The sequence below is a fragment of the Macaca fascicularis genome, chromosome 1 (genome assembly GCF_037993035.2).
Source record: "Macaca fascicularis isolate 582-1 chromosome 1, T2T-MFA8v1.1".
Taxonomy (NCBI): domain Eukaryota; kingdom Metazoa; phylum Chordata; class Mammalia; order Primates; family Cercopithecidae; genus Macaca; species Macaca fascicularis.
In genome coordinates, this window is record NC_088375.1 from 211238366 (window position 1) to 211266263 (window position 27898).

General features: G+C 46.1%; 1 protein-coding gene across 2 annotated transcripts; it reads left to right on the top strand.

Moving 5' to 3' along the window:
• The first annotated feature begins 2490 nt into the window (after positions 1–2490).
• Positions 2491–27589, top strand: FUCA1 (alpha-L-fucosidase 1). Of its 2 annotated transcripts, none has more exons than XM_074017000.1 (8): positions 2491–3059; positions 5767–5901; positions 7998–8135; positions 12238–12343; positions 17279–17479; positions 22805–22995; positions 25779–25878; positions 26097–27589. In XM_074017000.1, the coding sequence occupies exons 1-8, from the start codon at positions 3046–3048 to the stop codon at positions 26235–26237; spliced, it is 1026 nt and encodes a 341-aa protein (XP_073873101.1). In that variant the 5' UTR covers positions 2491–3045; the 3' UTR covers positions 26238–27589. The 2 variants fall into 2 exon arrangements, with proteins under 2 accessions (XP_073873101.1, XP_045234088.2); XM_045378153.3 differs by having other exon boundaries at positions 2491–2886.
• The last annotated feature ends 309 nt before the right edge of the window (positions 27590–27898 follow it).

Here is a 27898-nt window from a genome sequence, read left to right on the forward strand (position 1 = left end):
CTAGATGTCACTAAGAACTGCCCTTGTTGTTTAGTTGAGGAAATGGGCCCAGACAGTGGACAAGACTTGCTCAAGGAGACAAATGAGATGGTGTCCAGTGCAACAAACCCAGGTTTTCTAACTTCTAGTTCTGTTCACTCTACATCGATGCATCTCACCTGTCCCTGCAGGTGCACGTTTTGGTTATGTGGATAAGGAGAAATAAATGAAGATCACAATGTCCCATTTTATCTTCCCCAAGACAAGCTGTGTAACATCAAAGACCACTATGCAAACCGATTACTAGAAAATGTATGTGGATGGGTTTGGTTTTTTCCTAAGGTGTTCATGCTTACTGTTTTGGGCAATATTTCAAAATAATCTGGCAGAAGAAGAAACAGAAGATAAAGAAAATAGCTGTGGGCCGGGTACAGTGGCTCACGCCTGTAATCCCAGTACTTTGGGAGGCCGAGGCTGGAGGATCGCTTGAGGTCAGGAGTTCGAGACCAGTCTGGTCAACATGGTGAAACCCCATCTCTATTAAAAATACAATAATTAGCCAGGCATAGTGGCACACCTGTAATCCCAGCTACTTGGGAGGTTGAGGCAGGAGAATGGCTTGAACCCAGGAGGTGGAGGTTGCAGTGAGCCAAGATTGCAGCACTGCACTCCAGCCTGGGTGACAGAGCAAGACTCCATCTCAAAAAAAAAAAAAAAGAAAAGAAAAAGAAAAAAAAAAAAAGAAAAGAAAAGAAAATAGCTGTGATTCAGCAATAATCATTGTCTCTCCTTGTCACTGCCAGAATGAGGAAGTGCTGGGTTCTGTCAACATAGGCTCTGACTTCTCATGAGGTGCAAGAAAGAAGCAGCATGAACAAAGGCATAGATTTTGCACCCAGAGACATGGATTCTAGTCCCACCTCTGACCCAAACTAGCTGCATGATCTTGGGCAGCCCCCCAGCCCTCTCTGGGCTTCAGTTCCCTCCTCTGTACAATGGGAAGGGTAGGGAAGAGGATGGTGCCTAGGATCTTCAAAGTCCCTTCCAACTCTGAAGTGCTGCCATTCTCTCACTGGCATGTGGGAACTGAGAGTGCTACGTGGGGTCATGAGACTTCTTCTTCTTTTATTTTATTTATTTATTTATTTTTTTGAGACGGAGTCTCGCTCTATCGCCCAGGCTGGAGTGCAGTGGTGCGATCTTGGCTCACTGTCACCTCCACCTCCGGAGTTCAAGCTATTCTCCTGCCTCAGCCTCCTGAGTAGCTGGGATTACAGGCGCACCCCACGCCCGGCTAATTTTGTATTTTTAGTACAGATGGGGTTTCACCACGTTGGCCAGGCTGGTCTCAAACTCCCGACCTCAGGTGATCTGCCCACCTCGGCCTCCCAAAGTGCTGGGATTACAGGCGTGAGCCACCTTGTCCGGTCAGAGACTTCTGACTTCTGTATTTCCCTCGCTAATAGCCTCACCTCCCGTTTGAGTATGTGCAGCACGTACAAATTGCAGAGGAACTGGGGAACTTCCCTGCCAGGCAATCCTTTGGCCTGGGTCCCCTTGGCTCTCCACTTTCTTTTTCTTTTCTTTCTTTCTTCTTTTCTTTTTTTTTTTTTTTTTTTTTTTTTTTTTTTTTTTGAGACGGAGTCTCGCTCTGTCGCCCACGGGCTGGAGTGCAGTGGCGTGATGTCGGTAGAAGCTAAGCTATTTGAAATGCCTCAGAATTCCCAAAGAAAGCTCAGTAAATACTAGACAGATGAAACGGTCCTGCCCACTCCCCCTCTTTCAGTACCTACTTTTCTCCCTCCTCTCCCCTCATAATGTTTCCTCCCATCATCCGTCTACCTCCTTATTTCTGTCAGGGCTGTTAGATACCCTTCCAGTCTGGTATCTCCTCCTCCAGCCCCCTATGGCTCCCAAGTGATCACTAAAAAAAACTTGTGATCTGACTTCAGCCTACCCCTGCAGGATTGCTGCAGCAAAATGGATTACTCCCAGAGGCGTGATCACGGTTCGGTTCACTGCAGCCCAAACTTCCCGGGCTCAAGCGATCCCGAACCTCCCACCTCAGCCTCTTCAGTAGCTGGGACTCCAGAGGTGCACCACCACGCCAGGCTCAATTTGTTTATTTTTTGTAGCGACAGGCTAGTCTCCAACTTGTGGGCTCAGAGTGTTAGGATTACAGGCGTGAGCCACTGCGCCTGGCTCAATGGACTTCTTAAATGTGAGTTCTCCGCACACACTGGGCGTTGCTCACCTCCACGATTTAACCTCGCAGTTAAGTCCCTTTTCAAGGTTTTTATTCGTCCTTCAGCGAAGCGCTGTCAACGCCTCCCTACGTCTTTCCGGGTTAGAGTACCAGAGGGCTCTCCGCCGACCCGAAGAGGAAGCGACTGGGGCCAACCTATCCGGGTTGTCCCACCCCTTTTTCCTTCCGGGCCAATCGTTAGTCAGAGTGGGCGGAGCCGTGCGCCAGCACCTGCGCATTAAGAGTGGGCCGCGTCGCCTCCGGGCAGCAATGCGGGCTCCGGGGGAGAGGTGGCGGCCGGCGGGTGCCGCGCTGTGGCTGCTGCTGCTCCTCCTCCTCGGAGCGACCGAGTCGGTGCGTCGGGCCCAGCCTCTGCGCCGCTACACCCCGGACTGGCCGAGCCTGGATTCTAGGCCGCTGCCGTCCTGGTTCGACGAAGCCAAGTTCGGGGTGTTCATCCACTGGGGCGTGTTCTCGGTGCCCGCCTGGGGCAGCGAGTGGTTCTGGTGGAACTGGCAGGGCGAGGGGCGGCCGCAGTACCAGCGCTTCATGCGCGACAACTACCCGCCCGGCTTCAGCTACGCCGACTTCGGGCCGCAGTTTACCGCGCGCTTCTTCCACCCGGAGGAGTGGGCCGACCTCTTCCAGGCCGCGGGCGCCAAGTGAGTGTGGTCCCGGGGGGCGGCGCCCCTTCCCCGCTCGGGTGGCAGACAGGAGGTGGGGTGGGCGGCCAGCCGGGGCGCGCAGCTGCCGGTAGCCCCCATGACCCCGGGACCCGCGTGTGGCCTCCTGCGGCCGCAAGAGTGAGCGTGGCACACCTGATGAGGAGGAGGAGGTGCGTCTGGCTGGGGACTGATAAATGAAGTTTCGGGAGATGGCGGACTGAGAAGCCCTGGGTATCTACACCTGTGCACCGAGAGGGCTGAGTTAGGCCACTGATGTCCCTTTCAGATTGACAGCCCTATCAGGACTCCAGGGTTTCAAATCAGTGGGTGGAGCCTGGTTCTAATTCAACTGTGAACCTGGACAAGTCACTTCAGCCTCCCTGCAGCCTCTTCTATGGTTATAGAAAGGGGTTGTATCCTTTCCTTTCAGTCCTAACGTCTCTAAGAGGGAAAGAGAGGGGAGTTCTGGTGTGCAGTGTATTTGGGCAACAGTACAGATAGTCATTCATTTGCTCCTCTCAATCGCTTGTACCTAGGAAGTGCCCAAGAAAGGTTTGACTCTGAGAACTGTTGGAACTTGGGGGTGGCTGGTTCAGACAACAGAGTAGAGAGCGCTGGGGTGGGGATAAGGGGAGACCAGGACCCATGAAGTTGTCAAGGCAGGGGCTTATCCTGAAGGAGTGAGCCCTGAGAGCCCTGTATTTCCAGGTGTTAAGTCAGGGAGTGGTTACTCTCAGCTTCTAGAAAGATTCATTCGGCTGCTGGGAGAGAAGTGGGTTGGAGAAGAGTAAGAATGGAGGCGGGGAGGTTTCCCCAGCCCCTGGCTTAGAGCAGTCTTCCATTCTTATCTTGGTTCCTAAGCTATCTTCCGGGTTTTCCTTTCTCTTGAACTTTGGATTCTCTTGTACAAAACAGAAATTATAACTGGCATTTAGTGTTTGCCATTAAATGTATGGGAGTATAAGACTTGATTAAGCAGAGGACGTGTTTGTCTCCTAGGACCTTAGAGATCCATAACTTATCATTGAGAAAAATTAAAATCTGGGAGATAGCCTCTTTCCCTGCCTTTTATTTCATGGATGAGGTGACTGGCCCAAAGAGAGGAAGAAATACAATGTCCTAGACTGCAAGTCTCATGACATCAAGGTTGTTTACACTGCACCAGGGTCTGCAAACTGGTCAGCGGGATTGGTCCTCTGCCATTTTTTTTTGTTTGTTTATTTGTTTTGTTTTTTGGTTTTCTGTTTGTTTTTTGAGATGGAGTCTCGCTCTGTCGCCCAGGCTGGAGTGCAGTGGCGCGATCTCTGCTCAGTGCAGGCTCCACCCCCCGGATTCATGCCATTCTCCTGCCTCAGCCTCCCAAGTAGCTATGACTACAGGCGCCCACCACCACGCCCGGCTAATTTTTTTGTATTTTTAGTAGAGATGGGGTTTCACAGTGTTCACCAGGATGGTCTCGATCTCCTGACCTCGTGATCCGCTTGCCTCAGCCTCCCAAAGTGCTGGGATTACAGGCGTGAGCCACCGCGCCCGGCCTGTTTTGTTTTTTTGGAGACAGTTTCACTCTTGTTGCCCAGGCTGGAGTGCAATGGCGTGATCTTGGCTCACTGCAACCTCCGCCTCCTGGGTCCCGGTTCAAGCAGTTCTCCTGCCTCAGCCTCCTGAGTAGCTGAGATCACAGGCACGCACCACTACACCCAGCTAATTTTTGTATTTTTAGTGGAGACGGGTTTCACCATGTTGGCCAGGCTGGTCTCGAACTCCTGACCTTGTGATCTGCCTGCCTCGGCCTCCCAAAGTGCTGGGATTGCAGGCGTGAGCCACCGCGCCCAGACTCTGCCAGTTTTTTAAGGCCCATGAAGTGAGAATGGTTTTTACAATTTTAAAGGATTGTAAAAATTTTTAAAGAAGAATACACTACAGAGAGGAATGTGCCCCCAGAGCCTAAAAGGACTTGGTCCTTCAAGTCCTGGAGTTCCCTCTCTGGCCAGTGATTGAATCATAAAGTGCAGGTATTAGCTGTTTTTCTGCCATAAAAGCAAATTAAATATTGAGTGATTTGGTTGTTATTTCAACACTTGCCTTTTCTCCCAGTTATTGGGTCTTTTGTTACCTCTATAATAAATGAGAGGCAATTTATATAGGCTTGGTAAACCAAACAGCTTAGTTTTCTGTTTTCTTATTTGTTGTTGTTGTTTTGAAACAGTTTTGCTCTGTAGCCCAGGCTGGAGTACAATTGCACGATCTCTGCTCACTGCAACCTCCGTCTCCCAGGCTCAAGTAATTCTTGTGCTCCAGCCTCTCAAGTACCTGGGACTACAGGCACACACCACCATACCCAGCTAATTTTTGTATTTTTAGTAGAGATGGGTTTTCGCCATGTTGGCCAGATTGAACCCCTGACCTCAGGTAATCCGCCCACCTTGGCCTCCCAAAGTGCTGGGATTATAAGTGTGAGCCACCATGCCTGGCCAGCAAATGGCTTAGTTTTCTGTCATCTGCCATTTCCAGTAGAGATCTTTCTCCTTCAGGGCAAAGAGTGAAAGAAAGTTAATCATTCCTACCAGAAGTGTTGAAGAATCACAGAGCTAAGGTGCACTTCTTTTCCCTTACCTACTTCTTCCTTCCGTCTGGGCCTCCTCCTTCGCTGGGGACTGAGGGTTGGGACTTCCTCAAATCTGCTTCCATTCCTGGAGCAATGCCCAAGGGGAATTGTGACTGCAGCAGCTTCCTGGATATCACTAATATAGTCACTGGTACAAGTACATTTGTTGTGGTCAAGTTCTTTCAGCCATTTAAAAAGCCTCAGGCGTGCCTGGGAAGTTCATGCAAGTTCACTGCCCACTTCCTTTGCTCATGTGGTTTTGCTGTCCACAGGTATGTAGTTTTGACGACAAAGCATCATGAAGGCTTCACAAACTGGCCGAGTCCTGTGTCTTGGAACTGGAACTCCAAGGATGTGGGGCCTCATCGGGATTTGGTTGGTGAATTGGGAACAGCTCTCCGGAAGAGGTGGGTGTCTAGGGATGGTTACCCTGTCATCTCTGGATCTGGCTGTCAAGAGTTCTGTATCTTCTCTACTCTCGTGTGTTTTCTAGGTTTGCATTTAGCAAGTAGCCGGAAGGGCTTCTGGCCTTTGAATTAGCAGTGTTTGATGCTTCACAGTTTTCACGTGACCAAAGGGGACACCATTAGAGAAGTTCATGGCCATATTTGGTTAGATGAAGGATAACCAAAACACGATGCTACTTGATGTTCTGTTTGAGGAGTAGGCTGAGTGTATAAATCGTAAAGTTTGATTGGAACACAGCCATGCCTATTCATTTGTGCACTGTCTATGATGGCTTTCAAGTTACAATTGGAGAGCTGAGATAAGAGACCAAATGACTTGCAAAACCTAAAATACTACCTGAACCTTTAAGAGTTTGCTGACTGTGCACGGTGGCTCAAGCCTGTAATCCTAGCACTTTGGGAGGCTGAGACAGGCAGATCATGAGGTCAGGAGATCGAGACCATCCTGGCTAACCCGGTGAAACCCCGTCTCTACTAAAAAAAATACGAAAAACTAGCCGGGCGTGGTGGCGGACGCCTGTAGTCCCAGCTACTCCGGAGGCTGAGGCAGGAGAATGGCGTAAACCCGGGAGGCGGAGCTTGCAGTGAGCTGAGATCCGGCCACTGCACTCCAGTCTAGGTGACAGAGCGAGACTCAGTCTCAAAAAAAAAAAGAGTTTGCTGGTCGGGTGTGGTGACTCACACCTGTAATCCCAGCACTTTGGGAGGCAGAGGCAAGCGAATCACAAGGTCAGGAGTTCAAGACCAACCTGACCAATATGGCGAAACCCTGTCTCTACTAAAAATACAAAAATTAGCCGGACGTGGTGGCGTTTGCCTGTAATCCCAGCTACTCAGGAGGCTAGGTAGGAGAATCGCTTGAACCCGGGAGGTGGAGGTTGCAGTGAGCCGAGATCACACCACCACGCTCCAACCTGGGTGACAGAGTGAGACTCCATCTCGAAGAAAAAAAGAGTTTGCTGACTCCTGTCACCTGCTCAGTTTGTTTCTCAGCACTGTGCTTTGCTTATAGTCCTGCTGTAAAACTCTGAGATGTTGATTAGACATGGACTTTAGGAGTCACGATTTTTACCACCTTTATTTAGTCCGTGGGTCATATGATAAAATACTTCAGTTGTTTTTTATCTGTGCCATTGTTTCTTGCATCGTAAGGTTTTTGTAACACTCACCATTCTTAACCCAAAGCAAGCTTTATTGAGTATGAAATTAGGTCATCAACCACATTTCATTTCGTGTATGTTAAGAACTATTAGTAAATCTTAGATAAATAAAACAATAAACCTATATTCATTTCAACTGTGTGGAAAATGTTACTAATGATTGTTTCTGAGTACGAGTACTTTGGATATTTTATTTTCTATTTTCCAGTTTCTTTAAATATGAAATTTTATGATTGACAGGGAAGACATTTTTTAAAAATAGGACTATATGCTTTTTTGTTTTGTTTTGTTTTTGTTTTGAGACAGAGCCTCACTCTGTTGCCTTTGCTAGACTCCAGTGGCACAATCTCAGCTCACCGCAATCTCTACCTCCTGGGCTCAAACCACCCTCCCACTTTAGCCTCTCAAGTAGCTGGGACTACAGGCTCGCACCACCACACTCGGCTAATTTTTTAATTTTTTTGTGGAGACAAGGTCTCACTATGTTGCCCAGGCTAGTCTCAAACTCATGGACTCAAGGGATCCTCCCACCTCAGCCTCCCAAAGTGCTGGGATTACAGGCATGAGCCACCATGCCTGGCAGGACTATACACTATTGGGATAATTGACTTAAATGATAAAAGATGGTTTAAATAACATTTTGTTGTTAAGATATGTATAAAAGGTAGTTATGTGTATAATCAAAAACACAGTAAACCTTATTTTGCTTAAGTGAATGGTGAATAATTTAAGAAAATGGTTTTGAATCCCATCCCTCTCTACATGCTCTTATGAGTGAGTCTCAATGAGATGAAAAAATGCTAGAACTGATTTTCCTTAAAACAAATTATTTGTTCTATGCTTAATGACAGTTGTCGTTCTGTTTTTCTGTTTAAGGAACATCCGCTATGGACTATACCACTCACTCTTAGAGTGGTTCCATCCACTCTATCTACTTGATAAGAAAAATGGCTTCAAAACGCAGTATTTTGTCGGTGCAAAAACAATGCCAGAGCTGTACGACCTTGTTAACAGGTAAGACACAGAAATATTTTGGCCCTACGACTTTTATCAGTGAAATCAGAGCTTCCAATAGGGGGCTGTTAAAATGGAGGAGGGATAGGTATGAAAAAAATCTAAAAGACATCAAAATAATAAAAAGTGGTGGTTGTGGCCGGGCATGGTGACTCATGCCTGTAATCCTAGCACTTTGGGAGGCTGAGGTGGACGGATCACAAGGTCACGAGATCGAGACCATCCTGGCTAACACGGTGAAACCCCATCTTTAAAAAAATAAAAAACAGCTGGGCGTGGTTGTGGGCGCCTATAGTCCCAGCTACTTGGGAACCTGAGGCAGGAGAATGGCGTGAACCTGGGAGGTGGAGCTTTCAATGAGCCGAGATCTTGCCACTGCACTCCAGCCTGGCAACAGAGTGAGACTCTGTCTCAAAAAAAAAAAAAAAAAAGTGGTGGTTGTATTAAGACAAAATATGTTCTTTCCTCCTGCTTTTCAGAACTTCTGTCATGTGGTCATATTGCCTTATACATTGAAACAGTCACACAAAACCCAGGATGGTAGAAAGTCAAAATTTTAATTCCCTTCTTTTTTTTTTTTTTTTTAATTCTTTTTTTTTTTTTTTTAATTCCCTTCTTACATGCCATTTTCCCTGTGTCAGGACCCTGGAGAAGGGGGTGGTTTGGCATCAGGCAGATTTGTGTTTGAATTCTGGCTTCTGTTACACACCTTAAATAGAACACTCTCCTGAGCTTGATTCTCACTCTGAAAAGTGGGGATAATAATGCCTTCTTTGTAGGGCTCAGAATAGTATGTGAAATGTATCTGTCACGGTGCCTGGTACAAAGGGTGTTGTTATTATTACCATTATTCTTTAAATGATCACTTTCACTTAGGGATTTGCCACTAGACTTCACTATGTTTTACCCCCGTTTGCCTTTCTCGAGCCTGGGGACTCATAGAGGACAGTAGACCCTTAAAGCTTCAGAGGCAGCTGCCTGGACCCTCACTTTAGAGCAAAGGAAAATCACCTTTAGCCAGGCGCGGTGGCTGACACCTGTAATCCCAACATTTTGGGAAGCCGAGGCAGGTGGATCACTTGAAGTCAGGAGTTCGAGACCAGCCTGGCCAGCCAGGTGAAACCTCACCTCTACTAAAAATACAAAATCTGGCCGGGCGCGGTGGCTCAAGCCTGTAATCCCAGCACTTTGGGAGGCCGAGGCGGGCGGATCACGAGGTCAGGAGATCGAGACCATCCTGGCTAACACAGTGAAACCCCGTCTCTACTAAAAATACAAAAAGAAATTAGCCGGGCGTGGTGGCGGGCTCCTGTAGTCCCAGCTACTCCGGAGGCTGAGGCAGGAGAATGGCGTGAACCCGGGAGGTGGAGCTTGCAGTGAGCCGAGATCGCGCCACTGCACTCCAGTCTGGGCGACAGAGCGAGACTCTGTCTCAAAAAAAAAAAAAAAAAAAAATACAAAATTTGGCCAGGTGTGCTGGTGCAGTCCTGTAGTCCCAGCTACTCAGGAGGCTGAGGCAGGAGAATCTCTGGAACCTGGGAGGCAGTTGCAGTGAGCTGAGATAGTGCTACTGTACTTCAGCCTGGGCTACAGAGGAAAACTTTGTCTCAAAAAAAAGGAAAGAAAAGAAAAATTACCTTATATTCAGATTCTATACAGATGACTTCTCTTAAGAAAATAGTAACAGTTGTAAGAGACCATCAGAGGCATGGATTTAGACATCACTGAATCTGAAATCCCCATTCTTTTTTTTTTTTTTTTTTTTTTTTTTGAGACGGAGTCTCGCTGTGTCGCCTAGGCTGGAGTGCAGTGGCGCGATCTCGGCTCACTGCAAGCTCCGCCTCCTGGGTTCACGCCATTCTCCCGCCTCAGCCTCCGAGTAGCTGGGACTACAGGCGCCCGCCACCACGCCCGGCTAGTTTTTTGTATTTTTAGTAGAGACGGGGTTTCACCATGTTAGCCAGGATGGTCTCGATCTCCTGACCTCGTGATCCACCTGCCTCGGCCTCCCAAAGTGCTGGGATTACAGGCTTGAGCCACCGCACCCGGCCTCCCATTCTTTTTTCATACTTGGCTGTGTTGCCTTGAACAAATTACTTATCTTTCAAGATCTTGGTTTCTCTATCTGTGAAATGGGGATAATAATATATCATAGAATCATGAGAACTAATGAGGTAATGAGTTTAAATTGCCTAGTACAATTTCTTGTACAGAGTAAATCACAGACCATCTGTGTTATATCTTGCCACTTAGTGATCTTCCTAGAGTTTACCTGCTAATTATGGAGTACAGTGGACAGTTTGGTATCAGGCAGATTTGTATTTGAGTTCCAGCTCCTGTTACTTACAAGCCTTGTCAACTAAAACAAATTGCCCTGCTGAGCATCAAGTTCTTGCTGCTCAAATGAGAATAATGCTTACCATATAGGTATACACATATGTATCTATTTATACACACACACAATATGCATGCCTTATAGGGCTCAGAGTAATAATATGCTAAAGTACAAATGGGGCTGCAATGGATTCCATAAATCCTTTATAGTACAGACTTTGGTAATTATCCACAAAAATGCATTTTACAAATAGTTCAAACTCTTAAAACATCTTCAAAGCAAATCTTAGTCTTATAGTCCTGAAGCACCATTTTGTTTACTTTGCTTCCTTGAAACACCATTCTTAACTGGAATTAGTTGCTGAAAGGAAACCAAATTGTTTGTATGCTGATTACACCTCCATTTTCTTTTTTTTTTTTGAGACGGAGTCTTGCTCTGTTGCCCGGGCTGGAGTGCAGTGGCCGGATCTCAGCTCACTGCAAACCCCGCCTCCCAGGTTTACGCGCCATTCTCCTGCCTCAGCCTCCCGTGTAGCTGGGACTACAGGCACCCGCCACCTCGCCCAGCTAGTTTTTTGTATTTTTTTTTTTTTTTTTTGTAGAGACGGGGTTTCACCGTGTTAGCCAGGATGGTCTCGATCTCCTGACCTCGTGATCTGCCCGTCTCGGCCTCCCAAAGTGCTGGGATTACCGGCTTGAGCCACCGCGCCCGGCCTACACCTCCATTTTCTAAAATGGCATAAAGAAAAAGATTAGGGGCCGGGCGCGGTGGCTCAAGCCTGTAATCCCAGCACTTTGGGAGGCCGAGACGGGTGGATCACGAGGTCAGGAGATCGAGACCATCCTGGCTAACACGGTGAAACCCCGTCTCTACTAAAAAATACAAAAAACTAGTGGGGCGAGGTGGCAGGCGCCTGTAGTCCCAGCTACTCGGGAGGCTGAGGCAGGAGAATGGCGGGAACCCGGGAGGCGGAGCTTGCAGTGAGCTGATATCCGGCCAAAGCACTCCAGCCTGGGCCACAGAGCGAGACTCCGTCTCAAAAAAAAAAAAAAAAGAAAAAGATTAGGGCAGGCGTAGTGACTCGTGCCTGAAATCCCAGCACTTTGAGAAGCCAAGGCAGGTGGATCACTTGATGCCAAGAGTTCAAAACCAGCCTGGCCAAGATGACAAAACACTTGTCTGTACTGAAAATACAAAAATTAGCCACACATAGTGGTGCACACCTGTAATCCCAGCTACTTGGGTGGCTGAAGCATGAGAATCACTTGAACCCAGCAGGTGAAGGTTGCAGTGAGCCGAGATCACAGCACTGCACTCCAGCCTGGGGGACAAAGCAAGACACTGTCTCAAAGAAAAGGAAGAAAGGAAAAGATCGGGAGGAAATATACCAAAATGCTGTGTTTGTTTTAAACAGTGGTTTTATTAGCAAATCTTTTCAGTTTTCCACATCCTCTGCACTGTGATAATTTTTATGCCACATACTTTCAAAATGGAGGAAAATTAATTTTAAAATATTTATTGCAAAAATCAGTCCACAAGTCAAGTGCAGTGGTGTGCACCTGTAGTCCCAGCTACTCAGGAGGCTGAGGCAGGAGGATCGCTTGAGCCCAGGAATCTGGGCTATAGTGCACTATGATCGTACCTGTTGATAGCTGCGGGACTCAAGCCTGGGCAACATAGCAAGATCCCATCTCTAAAAAAAAAAGGTCCATAAGATTTTACTGTGAACATAGATAATAAGCTCTGTCCTGATCACATGTCTTCCAGCTATAAACCTGATCTGATCTGGTCTGATGGGGAGTGGGAATGTCCTGATACTTACTGGAACTCCACAAATTTTCTTTCCTGGCTCTACAATGATAGCCCCGTCAAGGTATGTGATTATATGACTTCTTTCTTATTTATCTCCTATGAAGAAAGAAAGTACAAGGAGCCAAACTCTGGAGTAGACAACAGCAGCAGGAGCAATAATAAACAGGAATATCAACATGGGGGCAGTAGGGACTGGGGCACTTAATGGATGTTAAAGTTTCTCCTTTAATCTTCCCTGGCTGCCTTAGAGTATAAGCTTTCTTCTCCTTTAGTTCTTTTTTTTTTTTTTTTTAATTGAGACAGAGTCTTAATCTGTTGCACAGGTTGGAGTGCAGTGGCGTGGTCTCCGCTCACTGTAACCTCTGCCTCCCAGGTTCAAGTGATTCTTCTGCCTCAGCCCTCTGAGTAGCTGAGATTACAAGCGCCCGCCACCCTGTCCAGCTGATTTTTGTGTTTTTAGTAGAGGCAGGGTTTCACCATGTTGGCCAGGCTGTTCTCGAGCCCCTGACCTCTGGTGATCCACTCACCTTGGCCTCCCAAAGTGCTGGGATTACAGGCATGAGCCACCATGCCCGGCATTCTCCTTTAGTTCTTAACTTTGACATTATAGGTTTAAACAATGGTAAATTTACATAGTAGACTAAAAATAGTAATTACAATTCCCAGACCACTACAGAGAAAATAAACTCTATTAAGCAAATGTTATAAATGAGAAAATCACCAAAAATATATTAAAATGTATAATAAAATATAAAGAAAACATATAAAAGACATAAAGGCCAAGCGCAGCAGCTCATGCCTATAATCCCAGCACTTTGGGAGGCCAAAGCAAGCAGATGACTTGAGCCCAGGAGTTCGAGACCAGCCTGGGCAACATAGTGAGACCTCGTCTCTATAAAAAAACAAAATTAACTGGGTGTGGTGGCACAGATGAGTAGTCCCAGCTACTCGGGAGAGTGATGTGGGAGGATCGCTTGAGCCCAAGAGGTCAAAGCTATAATGAACCTAGATCGTGCCATTGTACTCCAGCCTGGATGACTGAGCAAAACCCTGTCTCCAAAAAAATAAAGAAAACATATATGCAAAACATACAAAATTAAATGGTAGGAATAAAATGCAAATGTCTGCAATCCCAACTACTCTATGTTGATTTTATAGTTTAACTCTCAGGGGGCACACTCACTTCCCTTATATGCAAATCCTTGGGAGAATGTGGCCTACCCAGTACCCCTCCCTATAATCAACACTATTAGGCAGTGCATAATGGCTGCCCATTTACAGTTTGTATTTTAGTGTACTTGCAGAGTAGCAGAAACCCCAATCTTCACTATAGCAAATTTCAAAATTGTACATGTTCTAGATTTGTTGTGGATGTAAAAGAAAAATCTTAAGTGTAAATCCAGTTTATATTGAGGTACCTTGGTAGTTCATAAATGTCTAAGGGTCTTATTGGGTCTCTATTACTAAGCTCAGAAAATGGGAAGAAAGAAAAAAACAGATTCTATATGATGCACAGAGACAGATTAAGAGTGGTTTTCTGAGGCCGGGCGCGGTGGCTCACCCCCGTAATCCCAGCACTTTGGGAGGCCGGGGCTGGTGGATCACGAGGTCAGGAGTTCAAGACCAGCCTGGCCAAGATGGTGAAACCCCGTCTCTACTGAAAACACAAAAATTAGTCAGGCATGGTGGTGGGTGCCTGTAATCCCAGCTACTCAGGAGGCTGAGGCAGAGAAGTCCTTGAACCCAGGAGGTGGAGGTTGCAGTGAGCAGAGATCGTGCCACTGCACTCCAGCCTGGGTGACAGAGCGAATCTCCATCTCAAAAAAAAAAAAAAAAAAGTGGTGTTCTGGAACTTGATGAATGTTTACGACGTCCCAGATGTGCGGTGCATCCCTGGGTAATGAACTCTGATGTGATGTCATATCGTAATTGTCTGCATATCTGTCTCTGCTAGTCTCTGCTGGATTGTTGAGGGCAAGAACTCTGTTTTATTCACCTTGGAAACCCAGTGTCTGCCACAGTGTGAGCCTCATGGTAGTTGCCGAATAAATAGGATAAGTAGGTGGGTGTTGAACCAATAATTCAGATTGTTAATACCCCATTTGTCTCTGAAATGGCGTCTATGTATATATTCAGGGTGTATACCCCTGGAGCCAGGTCGCTTGCTATGTGAAGTTACAGTCTAGTGTTTGTGCTTAAGGAGTATCATAGAAGGAAAAACAATTAGCCAAAGTTGCAGGATTGGAAAAGGGAAGAAAAGATCAACCCCAGTGCCATTTAAAAAGCATGACTAGCTAGACAGCCTGAGCCTTTTTGGCCTCTTTTTTTTTTTTTTTTTTTTTTTGAGATGGAGTCTCACACTGTTGCTCAGGCTGGAGTGAGTACGATGACATGATCTCGGCTCACTGCAACCTCCGCCTCCTGGGTTCACACGATTCTCCTGGCTCAGCCTCCCGAATAGCTGGGATTACAGGCGCACACCACCACACCTGGCTAATTTTTTGTATTTTTAGTAGAGATGGGGTTTCACCATGTTGGCCAGACTGATCTTGAACTCTTGACCTTGTACTCCACCCGCCTCGGCCTCCCAAAGTGCTGGGATTATAGGCATGAGCCACCGCTCCCCACCGGCCTCTCTTAAACGATAATTCCTCAGCAACCAGGACCTTCTATGTGACTGTGTGTCAACCCATCTTCACACTAGCTTTGCAGACATGGGGACTGTAGGTTCTCCTTCATTTCTACCAGGATTTATTGAGAACCGGTGCTGTAGCATGCCACATGCTAAGCCCTGGAAATGCTGAATGAATGGTTTCTGCCTTTAGAGAACTAGTCTGAAGAGAAAGACAGACATACAAATGAAGTACATTATAGGGTGACCAGTAGAAGTATGTCCTTAGGTCTCCACAATCCATAGACAACTGGCTCGAATGCCAAAGTGGAGGGTACTGCATTAGCTTCTGTGGGATGAAGGAGTGCATGGCTGTGTCTGTCGTTGACGGGCTGAGTGTACAGGGAGCATTCATATCACCTGAGGACTCTGAGAAAGGGGAGGTGTGGCGAGGAGCGACCTTTACTCACTCTGTGCTAGAGTCTGGGTACACTGTCACTTTTATCTCTCCCTCTCAAACCCCTGTGAGGTGGGTGATATTTGCTTTTGGATTTTGTTTGTTTGGTTGGTTTTGTTTGTTTTTATAGATAAGGTAACTAGACTTAAAAGGTAAAGTTACCTGCCTAAGACCCCTTGACTACTAGGTCGTGGAGCCAGCTATGAACCTCAAAGCCCTCGATAATCTTGTAACCAGGTAATAAACTCTGATATGATGTCATATTGTAATTGTCCACATATTTCTCCTCTGCTAGTATCTGCTGGATGGTTGAGGGCAAGACCTCTGTTTTATTCACCCTGGAGACCCAATAATCTGCCCACAGTGTGAGCCTCATGGTAGTTGTTGAGTAAATACCTATTGAATAAATGGATGGGTAGGTGCTGAATGAAGAATTAGGATTGTTAATACCCCATTTTTCTCTGAAATGGCTTTTACATACCTGTTCTTGAATTGATCTTGTGTTGTCCGTTTCAATTCTGTGACCCCATGATGCCCAGACATTGGATTGAACTAGTTACAAATAATGACTATTCTTCTATTTCTCTTTGGCACTTAACTAGCTTCCTTAGGAGAAACTTCCATACCAATGCAAATGACTCTAAAACAGGCGAGAAATGGGAATTTAAAACTTTTATTTAATCTCCTTTTGCCATGATGAGTTGAACATGGTTTCAGGTTTCATTTGTTTTTGTTTTTGTTTTTGAGACAGAGTCTTGCTCTGTCGCCCAGGCTGGAGTGCAGTGGCACAATCTCGGCTCACTGCAATCTCTGCCTCCTGGGTTCCTGCGATTCTCCTGCCTCAGCCTCCTGAGTAGCTGGGACTAAAGGCACATGCTACCATGCCCAGCTAATTTTTTGTATTTTTAGTAGAAACGGGGTTTCACCATGTTAGCCAGGATGGTCTCGATCTCCTGACCTCATGATCTGCCTGCCTCGGCCTCCCAAATTTATCTTGTATTGGCCACCCTGTTATAAAATATGCTGCCATATTTAACATTTACATTAAGATATTCCATGTATGATTTGTCATTCTTCAGCTAAACCTTTTTTTTTTTTTTTTTGAGTGGGATTGGCTTTCCTTTACCTAGGTAAGGTTGGGATTATATAGTTGGAAAACAGCCTGCCATGGGTTCAGATACCTGATTTGTAGTTCCAGCTTTTAAAACTGCCTAGGGGCATGGTCCCAGGCAGGTCCTCTCCTGTCCATTTCTCTTCTTTTTTTTTTTGAGACGGAGTCTCGCTCTGTCACCCAGGTTGGAGTGCAGTGGCGCGATCTTGGCTCACTGCAAACTCTGCCTCCCGGGTTTACGCCATTCTCCTGCCTCAGCCTCCTGAGTAGCTGGGACTACAGGTGCCCGCCGCCACACCCAGCTAATTTTTTGTATTTTTAGTACAGATGGGGTTTCACTGTGTTAGCCAAGATGCTCTCGATCTCCTGACCTCATGATCCACCCACCTCGGCCTCCCAAAGTGCTGGGATTACAGGCGTGAGCCACCGTGCCTGGCCCATTTCTCTTCTTATAGAATAAGTGGTTTACCAGATGATCTTTAAAGCAGGCTCTCCCAGCCCTGACATGTATCTCTGCCTCAGTACTGTTGACATTTAGGGCTGAATATTTGTTTGCTATGGGGGCTATCCTGTGCATTGTAGGATGTTTAGTAGCATCCCTGGTCTCTACCCACTAGATGGCGTACTACCCCAGTTATGACAGTCAAAAATGTCTCTAGACTTACCAAATGTCCCCTCCAGAGCAAATTTGCCCCCAGTTGAGAACCACTGCTCTAGACTAACTTTCTTGCTTTCAAATAGAGCCTTACCAAAGTGCATTACATAAAGAAGTCAAGTGGTTTTACTCCTCATGACCAAGTATTCTTTCCCTTCTTAGGATGAGGTGGTAGTAAATGACCGATGGGGTCAGAACTGTTCCTGTCACCATGGAGGATACTATAACTGTGAAGATAAATTCAAGCCACAGAGCTTGCCAGATCACAAGTGGGAGATGTGCACCAGCATTGACAAGTTTTCCTGGGGCTATCGTCGTGACATGGCAATGTCTGATGTTACAGAAGAATCTGAAATCATTTCGGTAAGAGCACCTTTGAGTTTTTTGTTTTTTTAATGAAATGGGGTCTTGCTCTGTCATGCAGGCAATAGTGCAATGGCACGATCATACCTCACTGTAACCTCAAACTTCTGGGGCTCGAGTGATCCTCCCACCTCAGCCTCCTGAGTAGCTAGAATTACAGGTATGTACCTCTACATCCAGCTACTTTTTAAATTTTTTGTAGAGACAGGGTCTTGCTGTGTTGCCCAGGCTGGTCTCAAACTCCTGGCCTCAAGAGATCTTCTAGCCTCAGCTTCCCAAAGCACTGGATTACAGGCATGAGCCACGGCACCTGGCCTGAGTTCATTATTTTTTAACTATGGATCTCAAACCAGCTTTTTAAATTATTATTATTACTTTCTAACATACTATATGATTGATTGTAATTATTTTTTTTCTCTCTTTTTTTAAATTTTACTTTAAGTTCTGGGATACGTGTGCAGAGTGTGCAGGTTTGTTACATAGGTATACATGTGCCGTGATGGTTTGCTGCAAACTATCAACCCGTTGTCTGGGTTTTAAGCCCCGCATGCATTAGGTATTTGTCCTAATGCTCTCCCTTCCCTAGCCCCCCACACTCCAACAGGCCCTGGTGTGTGATGTTCCCCGCCCTGTGTCCATGTGTTCTCATTGTTCAGCTCCCACTTATGAGTGAAGACATGCGATGTTTGGTTTTCTGTTCCTGTGTTAGTTTGCTGAGAACAGTGGTTTCCAGCTTCATCCATGTCCCTGCAAAGGACATGAACTCATTCTTTTTTATGGCTGCAAACCCGGTTTTTTTATGTAAGAGTGATGTCCAGCTTCATCCATATCCTTGCAAAGGACATGGATTCATGCTTTTTTATGGCTGCAAAACCAGCTTTTTTATGTAAATGCAATGGAAGCACTCTGGATAGAAGTGCAGATCAATAGAACCCTTTTTTTTTTTTTTGAGACGAAGTCTCGCTCAGTCGCCCAGGCTGGAGTGCAGTGGCCGGATCTCAGCTCACTGAAAGCTCCGCCTCCCGGGTTTACGCCATTCTCCTGCCTCAGCCTCCCGAGTAGCTGGGACTACAGGCGCCCGCCACCGCGCCCGGCTAGTTTTTTTTTTTTTTTTTAATTTTTTAGTAGAGACGGGGTTTCACCGTGTTAGCCAGGATGGTCTCAATCTCCCAACCTCGTGATCCGCCCGCCTTGGCCTCCCAAAGTGCTGGGATTACAGGCTTGAGCCACCGCGCCCGGCCAATAGAATGCTTTTAAGGACATTGAATAGACTAACAGAAACTGTCCAAGGAAATAATTGGAATTACACAAGAAAGTTGTGCAGAAGTCCTTCCAGGATTATTTGTATGTATGTATATATGTATGTATGTATGTGTGACCAAATTTCACTCTGTCACCCAGGCTAGAGTACAGTGGTGCGATCTCGGCCTGCTGCAACCTCCGCCTCCCGGGTTCAAGCAATTCTCCTGCCTCAGCCTCCCGAATACTTGGGAATACAGGCACATGCCACCATGCCCAGCTTATTTTTGTGTTTTTAGGAGAGATGGGGTTTCTTCATGTTGGCCAGGCTGGTCTCAAACTCCTGGTAACCATAAAAATGTTGACAAATTTAATATGGGTTAATGCTTAGAGCACTGAGTGAAAAAATAAGTTACATATTGGCTCTGGGCACAGTGGCTCACACCTGTAATGCCAATACTTTATCAGGCCAAGGTGGGAGGATCCTTTGAGGCCAGGAGTTCAAGACCAGCCTGGCCGACATAGAAAGGTCCCATCTCTATTATTATATATTTTTTTTTTCCATAAAGTTACGTATGGGCTGGGCATGGTGGCTCACACTTGTAATCCCAACAGTTTGGGAGGCCAAGGCAAGAGGATTGCTTGAGGGCAGGAGTTCAAATCCAGCCTAACCAATGTAGTGAGACCCCATCTCTATTTTAAAAAATAAAAATTGGCCGGGCGCGGTGGCTCAAGCCTGTAATCCCAGCACTTTGGGAGGCCGAGACGGGCGGATCACAAGGTCAGGAGATCGAGACCATCCTGGCTAACACGGTGAAACCCCGTCTCTACTAAAAAATACAAAAAAACTAGCCATGCGAGGTGGCGGGCGCCTGTAGTCCCAGCTACTCGGGAGGCTGAGGCAGGAGAATGGCGTAAACCCGGGAGGCGGAGCTTTCAGTGAGCTGAGATCCGGCCACTGCACTCCAGCCTGGGCGACAGAGCCAGACTCCATCTCAAAAAATAAAATAAAATAAAATAAAAAATAAAAATAAAAATAAGTAGCTGGGCACGGTGGCTCACGCCTGTAATCCCAGCACTTTGGGAGGCCAAGGAGGGCGGATCACAAGGTCAGGAGTTGGAGACCAGCCTGGCCAATATGGTAAAGCCCCATCTCTACTAAAAAATCCAAAACAATTAGCCGGTCATGGTGGCGCATGCCTGTTGACAGAGTCTCGCTCTGTCGCCCAGGCTGGAGTGCAATGGCGCAATCTCAGCTCACTGCAAGCTCCGCCTCCTGGGTTTACACCATTCTCCTGCCTCAGCCTCCCGAGTAGCTGGGACTACAGGCACTCGCCACCTCAGCCGGCTAGTTTTTTGTAATTTTTTTTTTAGTAGAGATGGGGTTTCACCGTGTTAGCCAGGATGGTCTCGATCTCCTGACCTAGTGATCCACCCGTCTCGCCTCCCAAACTGCTGGGATTACAGGCTTGGGCCACCACGCCCGGCCAAAAAATTTTTTTAATAAATAAATAAATAGATAAGTTACATATTATTACAACTCTATAAAGTTAACTACATAGGAAAAAGACTGGAAGAAGACATCAAAAGTTAATGGTGTAGTGTCACTTGGAGTACTGTAAATGAATTCTTACAATTAATTCTTTAAATTCCTTTTTTTTTTTTTTTTTTTTGAGATGGAATTTCGCTTTTGTTGCCCGGGCTAGAGTGCAATGGCATGATCTCATCTCACTACAACCTCCACCTCCTGGGTTCAAGTAATTATCTTGCCTCAGCCTCCCAAGTAGCTGGGACTGCAGGTGCCCACCACTGTGCCCAGCTATTTTGTATTTTTTTTTTTGTTTTTTGTTTTTTGTTTTTTGTTTTTTGAGACGGAGTCTCGCTCTGTCGCCCAGGCTGGAGTGCAGTGGCGCGATCTCGGCTCACTGCAAGCTCCGCCTCCTGGGTTTACGCCATTCTCCTGCCTCAGCCTCCTGAGTAGCTGGGACTACAGGCGCCCGCCACCGCGCCCGGCTAATTTTTTGTATTTTTAGTAGAGACGGGGTTTCACCGTGGTCTCGATCTCCTGACCTTGTGATCTGCCCGCCTCAGCCTCCCAAAGTGCTGGGATTACAGGCGTGAGCCACCGCGCCCGGCCGCTATTTTGTATTTTTAGTAGAGACAGGGCTTTACCATGTTGGCCAGGCTGGTCTCAAACTCCTGACCTCAGGTAATCCACCTGCTTCGGACTCCCAAAGTGCTGGGATTACAGACGTGAGCCACCACGCCTGGCTGAATTCTTCAAATTTTCTATAATGAATTTAAAATTTTCTCTATATAACCTTAGTTTCTTTCTTTTTTTTTTTTTTTTGAGACAGAGTCTTGCTCTGTCGCTCAGGCTGGAGTGCAGTGGCACGATCTCGGATTACTGCAAGCTCCGCCTCCTGGGTTCACACCATTCTCCTGCCTCAGCCTTCTGAGTAGCTGGGACTACAGGCACCTGCCACCACGCCTGGCTAATTTTTTGTATTTTTAGTAGAGATGGTGTTTCACTGTGTTAGCCAGGATGGTCTCGATCTCCTGACCTCATGATCCGCCCGCCTCAGCCTCCCAAAGTGCTGGGATTACAGGTGTGAGCCACCGCGCCCAGTCTATATAACCTTAGTTTTTCTGAGCTGCCTGGATATGTATAATACCTGTTTAAGGTCACAGTAAAAACACACACACCCGAATCCCACTCCAGAAGCCGTAAAGAATGTATGTCTTGGCTGGGCGTGGCGGCTCACACCTGTAATCCCAGCACTTTGGGAGGGTGAGGCAGGCAGATCACAAAGTCAGGAGTTCAAGACCAGCCTGGCCAACATAGTGAAACCCCATCTCTACTAAAAATACAGAAATTAACCAGCCATGGTGGTGCATGCTTGTAGACCCAGCTACTCGGGAGGCTGAGGCAGGAGAATCACTTGAACACAGGAGGTAGAGGTTGCAGTGAGCCGAGATCATGCTACTGCACTCCAGCCTGGGAGACAGAGCAAGACTCCGTCTCAAAAAAAAAAAAAAAAGAACGTATCTCTTTATAGCAGTTTTCCCAAAGGGGCAGCATGTGCATTTATATAACCCAATGCATAATGTCCTGAAATTCTCAGCTTCCCTGCCCACACCTCACGTTTCTGGGGCATGACCCTTCCCACTCACCCAGCACCATGAGAAGTACAGTATCACAGGAAGTGCTCCATGGCCACTCCCTGAAATTCGAGTTAATGTAATTATCCATCTTATAGCATGATTTTTCAGTTTATTCACATGAGGCTAACCTGCTTTTATAGTGACAAAAATATATATAGAGAGAGAATTTTTAGCTCAGGTGTGGTGACTCGTGCCTGTGATCCCAGCACTGTGGGAGGCCGAGGCAGGTAGATCACCTGAGGTCAGGAGTTTTGAGATTGCCCTGGCCAACATGGTGAAACTCTGTCTCTACAAAAAATATGACAATATTAGCTGGGTATGGTGGCGCATGCCTGTAATTCCAGCTACTCAGGGGGCTGAGGCAGGAGAATTGCTTGAACTAGGGAGGTGGAGGTTGCAGTGAGCCGAGATCACGCCATTGCACTCCAGTCTGGGTGACAAGAGTGAAACTCTGGCTCAAAAAAAAAAAAAAAAAAATTTAAAACAGCAGAGGATATTTACCAAACAGTGTACCCTAGATTCTTTCTCTTCTCCTACTGTCTTTTTTTTTTTTTTTTTTTTTTGAGACGGAGTCTCGCTCTGTCGCCCAGGCTGGAGTGCAGTGGCCGGATCTCAGCTCACTGCAAGCTCCGCCTCCCAGGTTTACGCCATTCTCCTGCCTCAGCCTCCTGTGTAGCTGGGACTACAGGCGCCCGCCACCTCGCCTGGCTAGTTTTTTGTATTTTTTTTAGTAGAGACGAGGTTTCACCGTGTTAACCAGGATGGTCTCGATCTTATGACCTCGTGATCCGCCCGTCTCGGCCTCCCAAAGTGCTGGGATTACAGGCTTGAGCCACCGCGCCCGGCCCCTACTGTCTGTTTTAAGCATGATGCCAGACTTGGCTTTCCTAGCTAGACTTTCACTGTGTCTGTTCTCTCCAGGAACTGGTTCAGACAGTCAGTTTGGGAGGCAACTATCTTCTGAACATTGGACCAACCAAAGATGGATTGATTGTTCCCATCTTCCAAGAAAGACTTCTTGCTCTTGGGAAATGGCTGAGCATCAACGGAGAGGCCATCTATGCCTCCAAACCGTGGCGGGTGCAATGGGAAAAGAACACAACATCTGTATGGTGAGTCTCGTCTTCTGTTGTGTGTAAGAACAGGATGGTGCCCCATCTGGAACTGGTATCTCCTTGGGTCCACAATGTTACAAGCCAGGCTGGAAGTTGCCTTGAGAAAATCCAAAAGCTGTCATTTTCCCATAAAATTTGTGCCCCGGCCGGGCGCGGTGGCTCAAGCCTGTAATCCCAGCACTTTGGGAGGCCGAGACGGGTGGATCACGAGGTCAGGAGATCGAGACCATCCTGGCTAACACGGTGAAACCCCGTCTCTACTAAAAATACAAAAAAAAAAACTAGCCGGGCGAGGTGGCGGCCGCCTGTAGTCCCAGCTACTCGGGAGGCTGAGGCAGGAGAATGGCGTGAACCCGGGAGGCGGAGCTTGCAGTGAGCTGAGATCCGGCCACTGCACTTCAGCCTGGGCGACAGAGCGAGACTCCGTCTCAAAAAAAAAAAAAAAAAAAAAAAATTTGTGCCCCATTTGAGTTATGTCTTAGGCTACTGGGTTATCTTTGACCAGTGAGGGGAGAGAGTGGGTTTGGTGAAAAGGGAAGGAGCAACAAAGCATCTGTCAATTTATTGAGATTATTACCCTGCCCCCTAAAAATAGTAATAACGAATGCTTGGGTTGCACAGGGCCCCATTCTAAATTCTTTCCATTCATACTTGGACTTCGGGATCTAGTTATTTGATCTTGGGTCCCATTTTTTTCCACTGCAGAATGGAGTGACGATACTTTATAGTGTTGTTGTGAGGATTAAATGAGATGAGTGCCAGGCACAAACTAAGTGTTCGATTAAAGGGAACTGCTTGTATTATACCAGAGAGCTTAGGTCTCTGGATCTAATCCCTCCATTAATCCCTCTGTTTTGGCTGAGTTTCTGTTTAGTGGTTGTCTTAGTCTGTTTTCTGTTGCTATAACTGAATCCCACAGGCTGGATTTTTATTTTATTTTATTTTATTTTTAGACAGTCTCACTCTGTTGCCCAGATTGGAGTACAGTGGCACAATCTCAGCTCACTGCAACCTCTGCCTCCCGGGTTCAAGCACTTCTCCTGCCTCAGCCTCCGAAGCAGCTGGGATTATAGGCACCCACCACCATGCCCAACTAATTTTTGTATTTTTAGTAGAGACGGGGTTTCACCGCGTTGGCCAGGCTGGTCTCGAACTCCTGGCCTCACGTGATCCACCCGCCTCTGCCTCTCAAAGTGCTTGAATTACAGGCATGAGCCACTGCACCTGGCTTACACTGGATAATTTTTAAAGAATAGAGGTCTATTTAGCTCACAGTTCTGGAGGCTGGGAAGTTCAAGAGCATAGCACCAGCATCTGGTGAGGGCCTTCCTGCTACATTATGACATGGTTGGGGATAAGAGTGGGCATGTCCACTCAGGTCTCTCTTCCTCTTATAAAGCCATCAGTCCCATCGTGGGGCCCTACCCTGATCACCTTATCTGATCCTAATTACTTCCCAAAGGCCTCACCTCTAAATACTGTACTATCAACATATGAATTTGGAGATTAAGTTTCCAACACATGAGATTTGGGAGACACATTCAAACCATAGTAGTGATTTTCATCCTCTTCTCTAAAGATAGTGAAATTTCAGAACAGGCCAGGTGCGGTCTCAGAAAAAAAAAAAAAGAAAAAGAAAGAAATCTCTGAACAACAAATCTGTCTTCATTGCATATCTTGTCCTTGTTATAGTCTCTGCTATTTTCACATGGATTTGGAATAGAAAAGAGATTTGAATAATAAGGTAAATGGCCTCATTTATTTGAAGTAACTGGTGTAGGAGTTAATTTTTAAAGACAACTTGACCCAATTGGCAGGGAAAATGGAAGATATCACCAGATAGAGTTGTATAAACTGCCTCCTTCCTGCAGACCTTCATTGGTAGTGAGTTATTGGTGCTCCCTATTAGCAGTGACAGACTCAAGGACTGGGATTTGGTAGATAATTGAAAGGCGAATAAGTGGCCTTGTGCAGTGGTTCACACCTATAATCCCAGCACTTTCGAATGCCAAGGTGGGAGGATCACTTGAGCCTAGGAGTTTGAGACCAGCCTGGGCAACACAGCAAGACTCCATCACTAAAAAAGAGAAATTCGGCCAGGCACAGTGGCTCACGCTTGTAATCCCAACACTTTGGGAGGCCAAGGTGGGTGGATCACCTGAGGTCAGGAGTTCAAGACCAGCCTGGCCAACGTGGTGAAACCCCGTCTTTACTAAAAATACAAAAATTAGCTGGGCATGGTGGCAGGCACCTGTAATCCCAGTTACTCAGGAGGCTGAGGCAGGAGAATTGCTTGAACCTGAGAGGTGAAGGTTGCAATGAGCCAAGATTGTACCACCATGCTTCACCCTGGACAAGAGTGAGGCTCTGACTCAAAAAAAAATAAAAAAATAAGGAGCCAGGTGCAATGGCTCATACCTGTAATCCCAGCACTTTGGGAGGCCGATGCAGGTGGATCACTTGAGGCCAAGAGTTTAAGACCAGCCTGTTCAACATAGCAAAATGCCATCTCTACTAAAAATACAAAAGTTAGCCAGGCATGGTGGCGCACACCTGTAATCCAGTGACTCGGGAGGCTGAGGCACAAGAATTGCTTGAACCCAGGAGGCAGAGATTGCAGTGAGCCAAGATCATACCATTGCACTCCAGCCTGGGCAACAGAGTGAGACTTTGTCTCAAAAGAAAAAAAAATTAAAATTAACATTAAAAGGGAATGCATAAAGTTGTATATCAGGATAACAAGCCAGGTATCTTTGACAGTGTTGTTTCTGTTTTCCCAGGTATACCTCAAAGGGATCAGCTGTTTATGCCATTTTTCTGCATTGGCCAGAAAATGGAGTCTTAAACCTTGAATCTCCCATAACTACCTCAACTACGAAGGTAAGGAGGCTCAGTCAGTCCTAAGATGTAACTTTCTGTAAAGGAATTGGCAGATTCATCCTTTCTTCCTTCCCTGCCAGGTTTCTCCCATATTCATACCTCTTTTAGACTGGCTTTCCTGCCCTGGCCCAGCATGGCCGTTTCCCACCATAGTCAGCCTGTATTCTCTACTCATTAGTGCATTACCAGTTGGTTTCATTCCCTTTTGTTTTCTGCAGATAATGATGCTGGGAATTCAAGGAGATCTGAAGTGGTCCACAGATCCAGATAAAGGTCTCCTCATCTCTCTGCCCCAGTTGCCACCCTCTGCTGTTCCTGCAGAGTTTGCTTGGACTATAAAGCTGACGGGAGTGAAGTAATCATTTGAGTGCAAGAAGAAAGAGGCGCTGCCTGCTGTTTTGCTGCTTCAGTTTTCCTCTTATAATACCATCACTATAATCAACGAACTTGTCTTCTCCACCCAGAGATGGCTTTTCCAACACATTTTAATCAAAGGAACTGAGTACGTTACCCCGATGTCTTAATGGACCAAAGATCTGAGATCCATTGCGATTATATCTGTATCAGGTCAGCAGAAGAAGGGACTGAGCAGTTAAACTCTGAGTTCATCAATTCTAATATTTGAAATTATCTACAATGGAATCTTCCCTCTGTTCTCTGATAACCTACTTGCTTACTCAATACCTTTCAGCCAAGTCACCCTGTTGCCTATGGGAGGAGGTGGAAAGGATTTGGCAAGCTCAGCCACATGCTATTTAGTTAGCATCGGTTGTCACCAACACTATGCAAAGGGCAGGAGAGCCTTGGGGGAAAGGAAAAGGCTAACCAAGCTGTTATGGTCAACTCTTCAGAAATTTCCAGAGCAATCTAAGAGCACCAAACAAAATTCGCTATGTTTACAGTGATACTATTAAGAAAATGAATGTGATTCTGCTCTGTCTTTTTAAATATGATCAAATAAAAAAATGTATGCATCACATCATTTCTACCAAAAAAACATGGGATAGCTTTCTTTTCCTAGTTTCAACTTAGACTGCTTATAGCTTTATGATCAGTTTCTGATTTGTGTGGTTTTTTTTTTTTAATCTTGCAAAATCTCCTTAACACTGAACAAAAAAAATGTAATTCCTGTGTTTTTTCTGCTTCTCACTTCTAATACCATTCTTCTGAGTTGACTACCAGTTCAGCCTCTTTGTTATAGATCTAATCAAGTTTTCTATTTCATTTTTCCTTAATAGATATGTCTAGAAATCTTGTTTTGTTTTGTTTTGAGGCAGAGTCTTGCTCTGTTGCTCAGGCTGGAGTACAGTGGTATGATCTCGGCTCACTGCAACCTCCACCTCCCGGGTTCAAGTGATCCTCCCTCCTCAGCCTCCCAAGTAGCTGGGACTATAGGCACACGCCACCATGCCCAGCTAATTCTTTTTTTTTTTTTGTAGAGATGGGGTTTCACCATGTTGCCCAGGCTGGTCTTGAACTCCTGGGCTCAAGTGATCCACCTACTTCACAGCCTCCCAGAGTGCTGGGATTACAGGTGTGAGCCACCACACCCAGCCAAGTAGATATATTTAGAAATCTTTACCCAACATTTAAAGAATATATGTTTTTCTCAAGCACGTATGGAACATTTGCAAATCTCAAATACCAAAGAAGCAGCATCATATAAGCTATTTAGTGTGTCTACAATATAATTAAAGAACAATAACAAAAACTTGGAGAAGAAAAAAAACTAAATTTTAAAATACACTAAATAACTAATTGTGTTACTGATTCATAAATTTATGGATTGTGCCATGAGATATAAAGAATTCCAAATATGTAGTTCTGGTGAGGCAAATGAAGCCTGGTTGTGAAAGAGAAAAGTACACATTAGTGTAAGTAGATTAGCACGGCCAATTTTAATTAGATCGCTTTCTGCCCAGAGTTAGAGAGCAAGTTGATGATAATATTGCTGATATGGTTCTTCACAATCTTAAAGCAACTTCATGCACACTTCTAAAAAAAAAAAAAAACAACATTG

What these genes read in the sequence shown, in the direction of transcription:
- FUCA1 (XM_045378153.3), top strand. Translation starts at nt 2,495, where the DNA reads ATGCGGGCTCCGGGGGAGAGGTGGCGGCCGGCGGGTGCCGCGCTGTGG. An exon ending in CTGTACGACCTTGTTAACAG is followed by an intron (nt 8,136 to 12,237) that starts GTAAGACACAGA and finishes CATGTCTTCCAG; the next exon opens with CTATAAACCTGATCTGATCT. An exon ending in ACAATGATAGCCCCGTCAAG is followed by an intron (nt 12,344 to 17,278) that starts GTATGTGATTAT and finishes TTCCCTTCTTAG; the next exon opens with GATGAGGTGGTAGTAAATGA.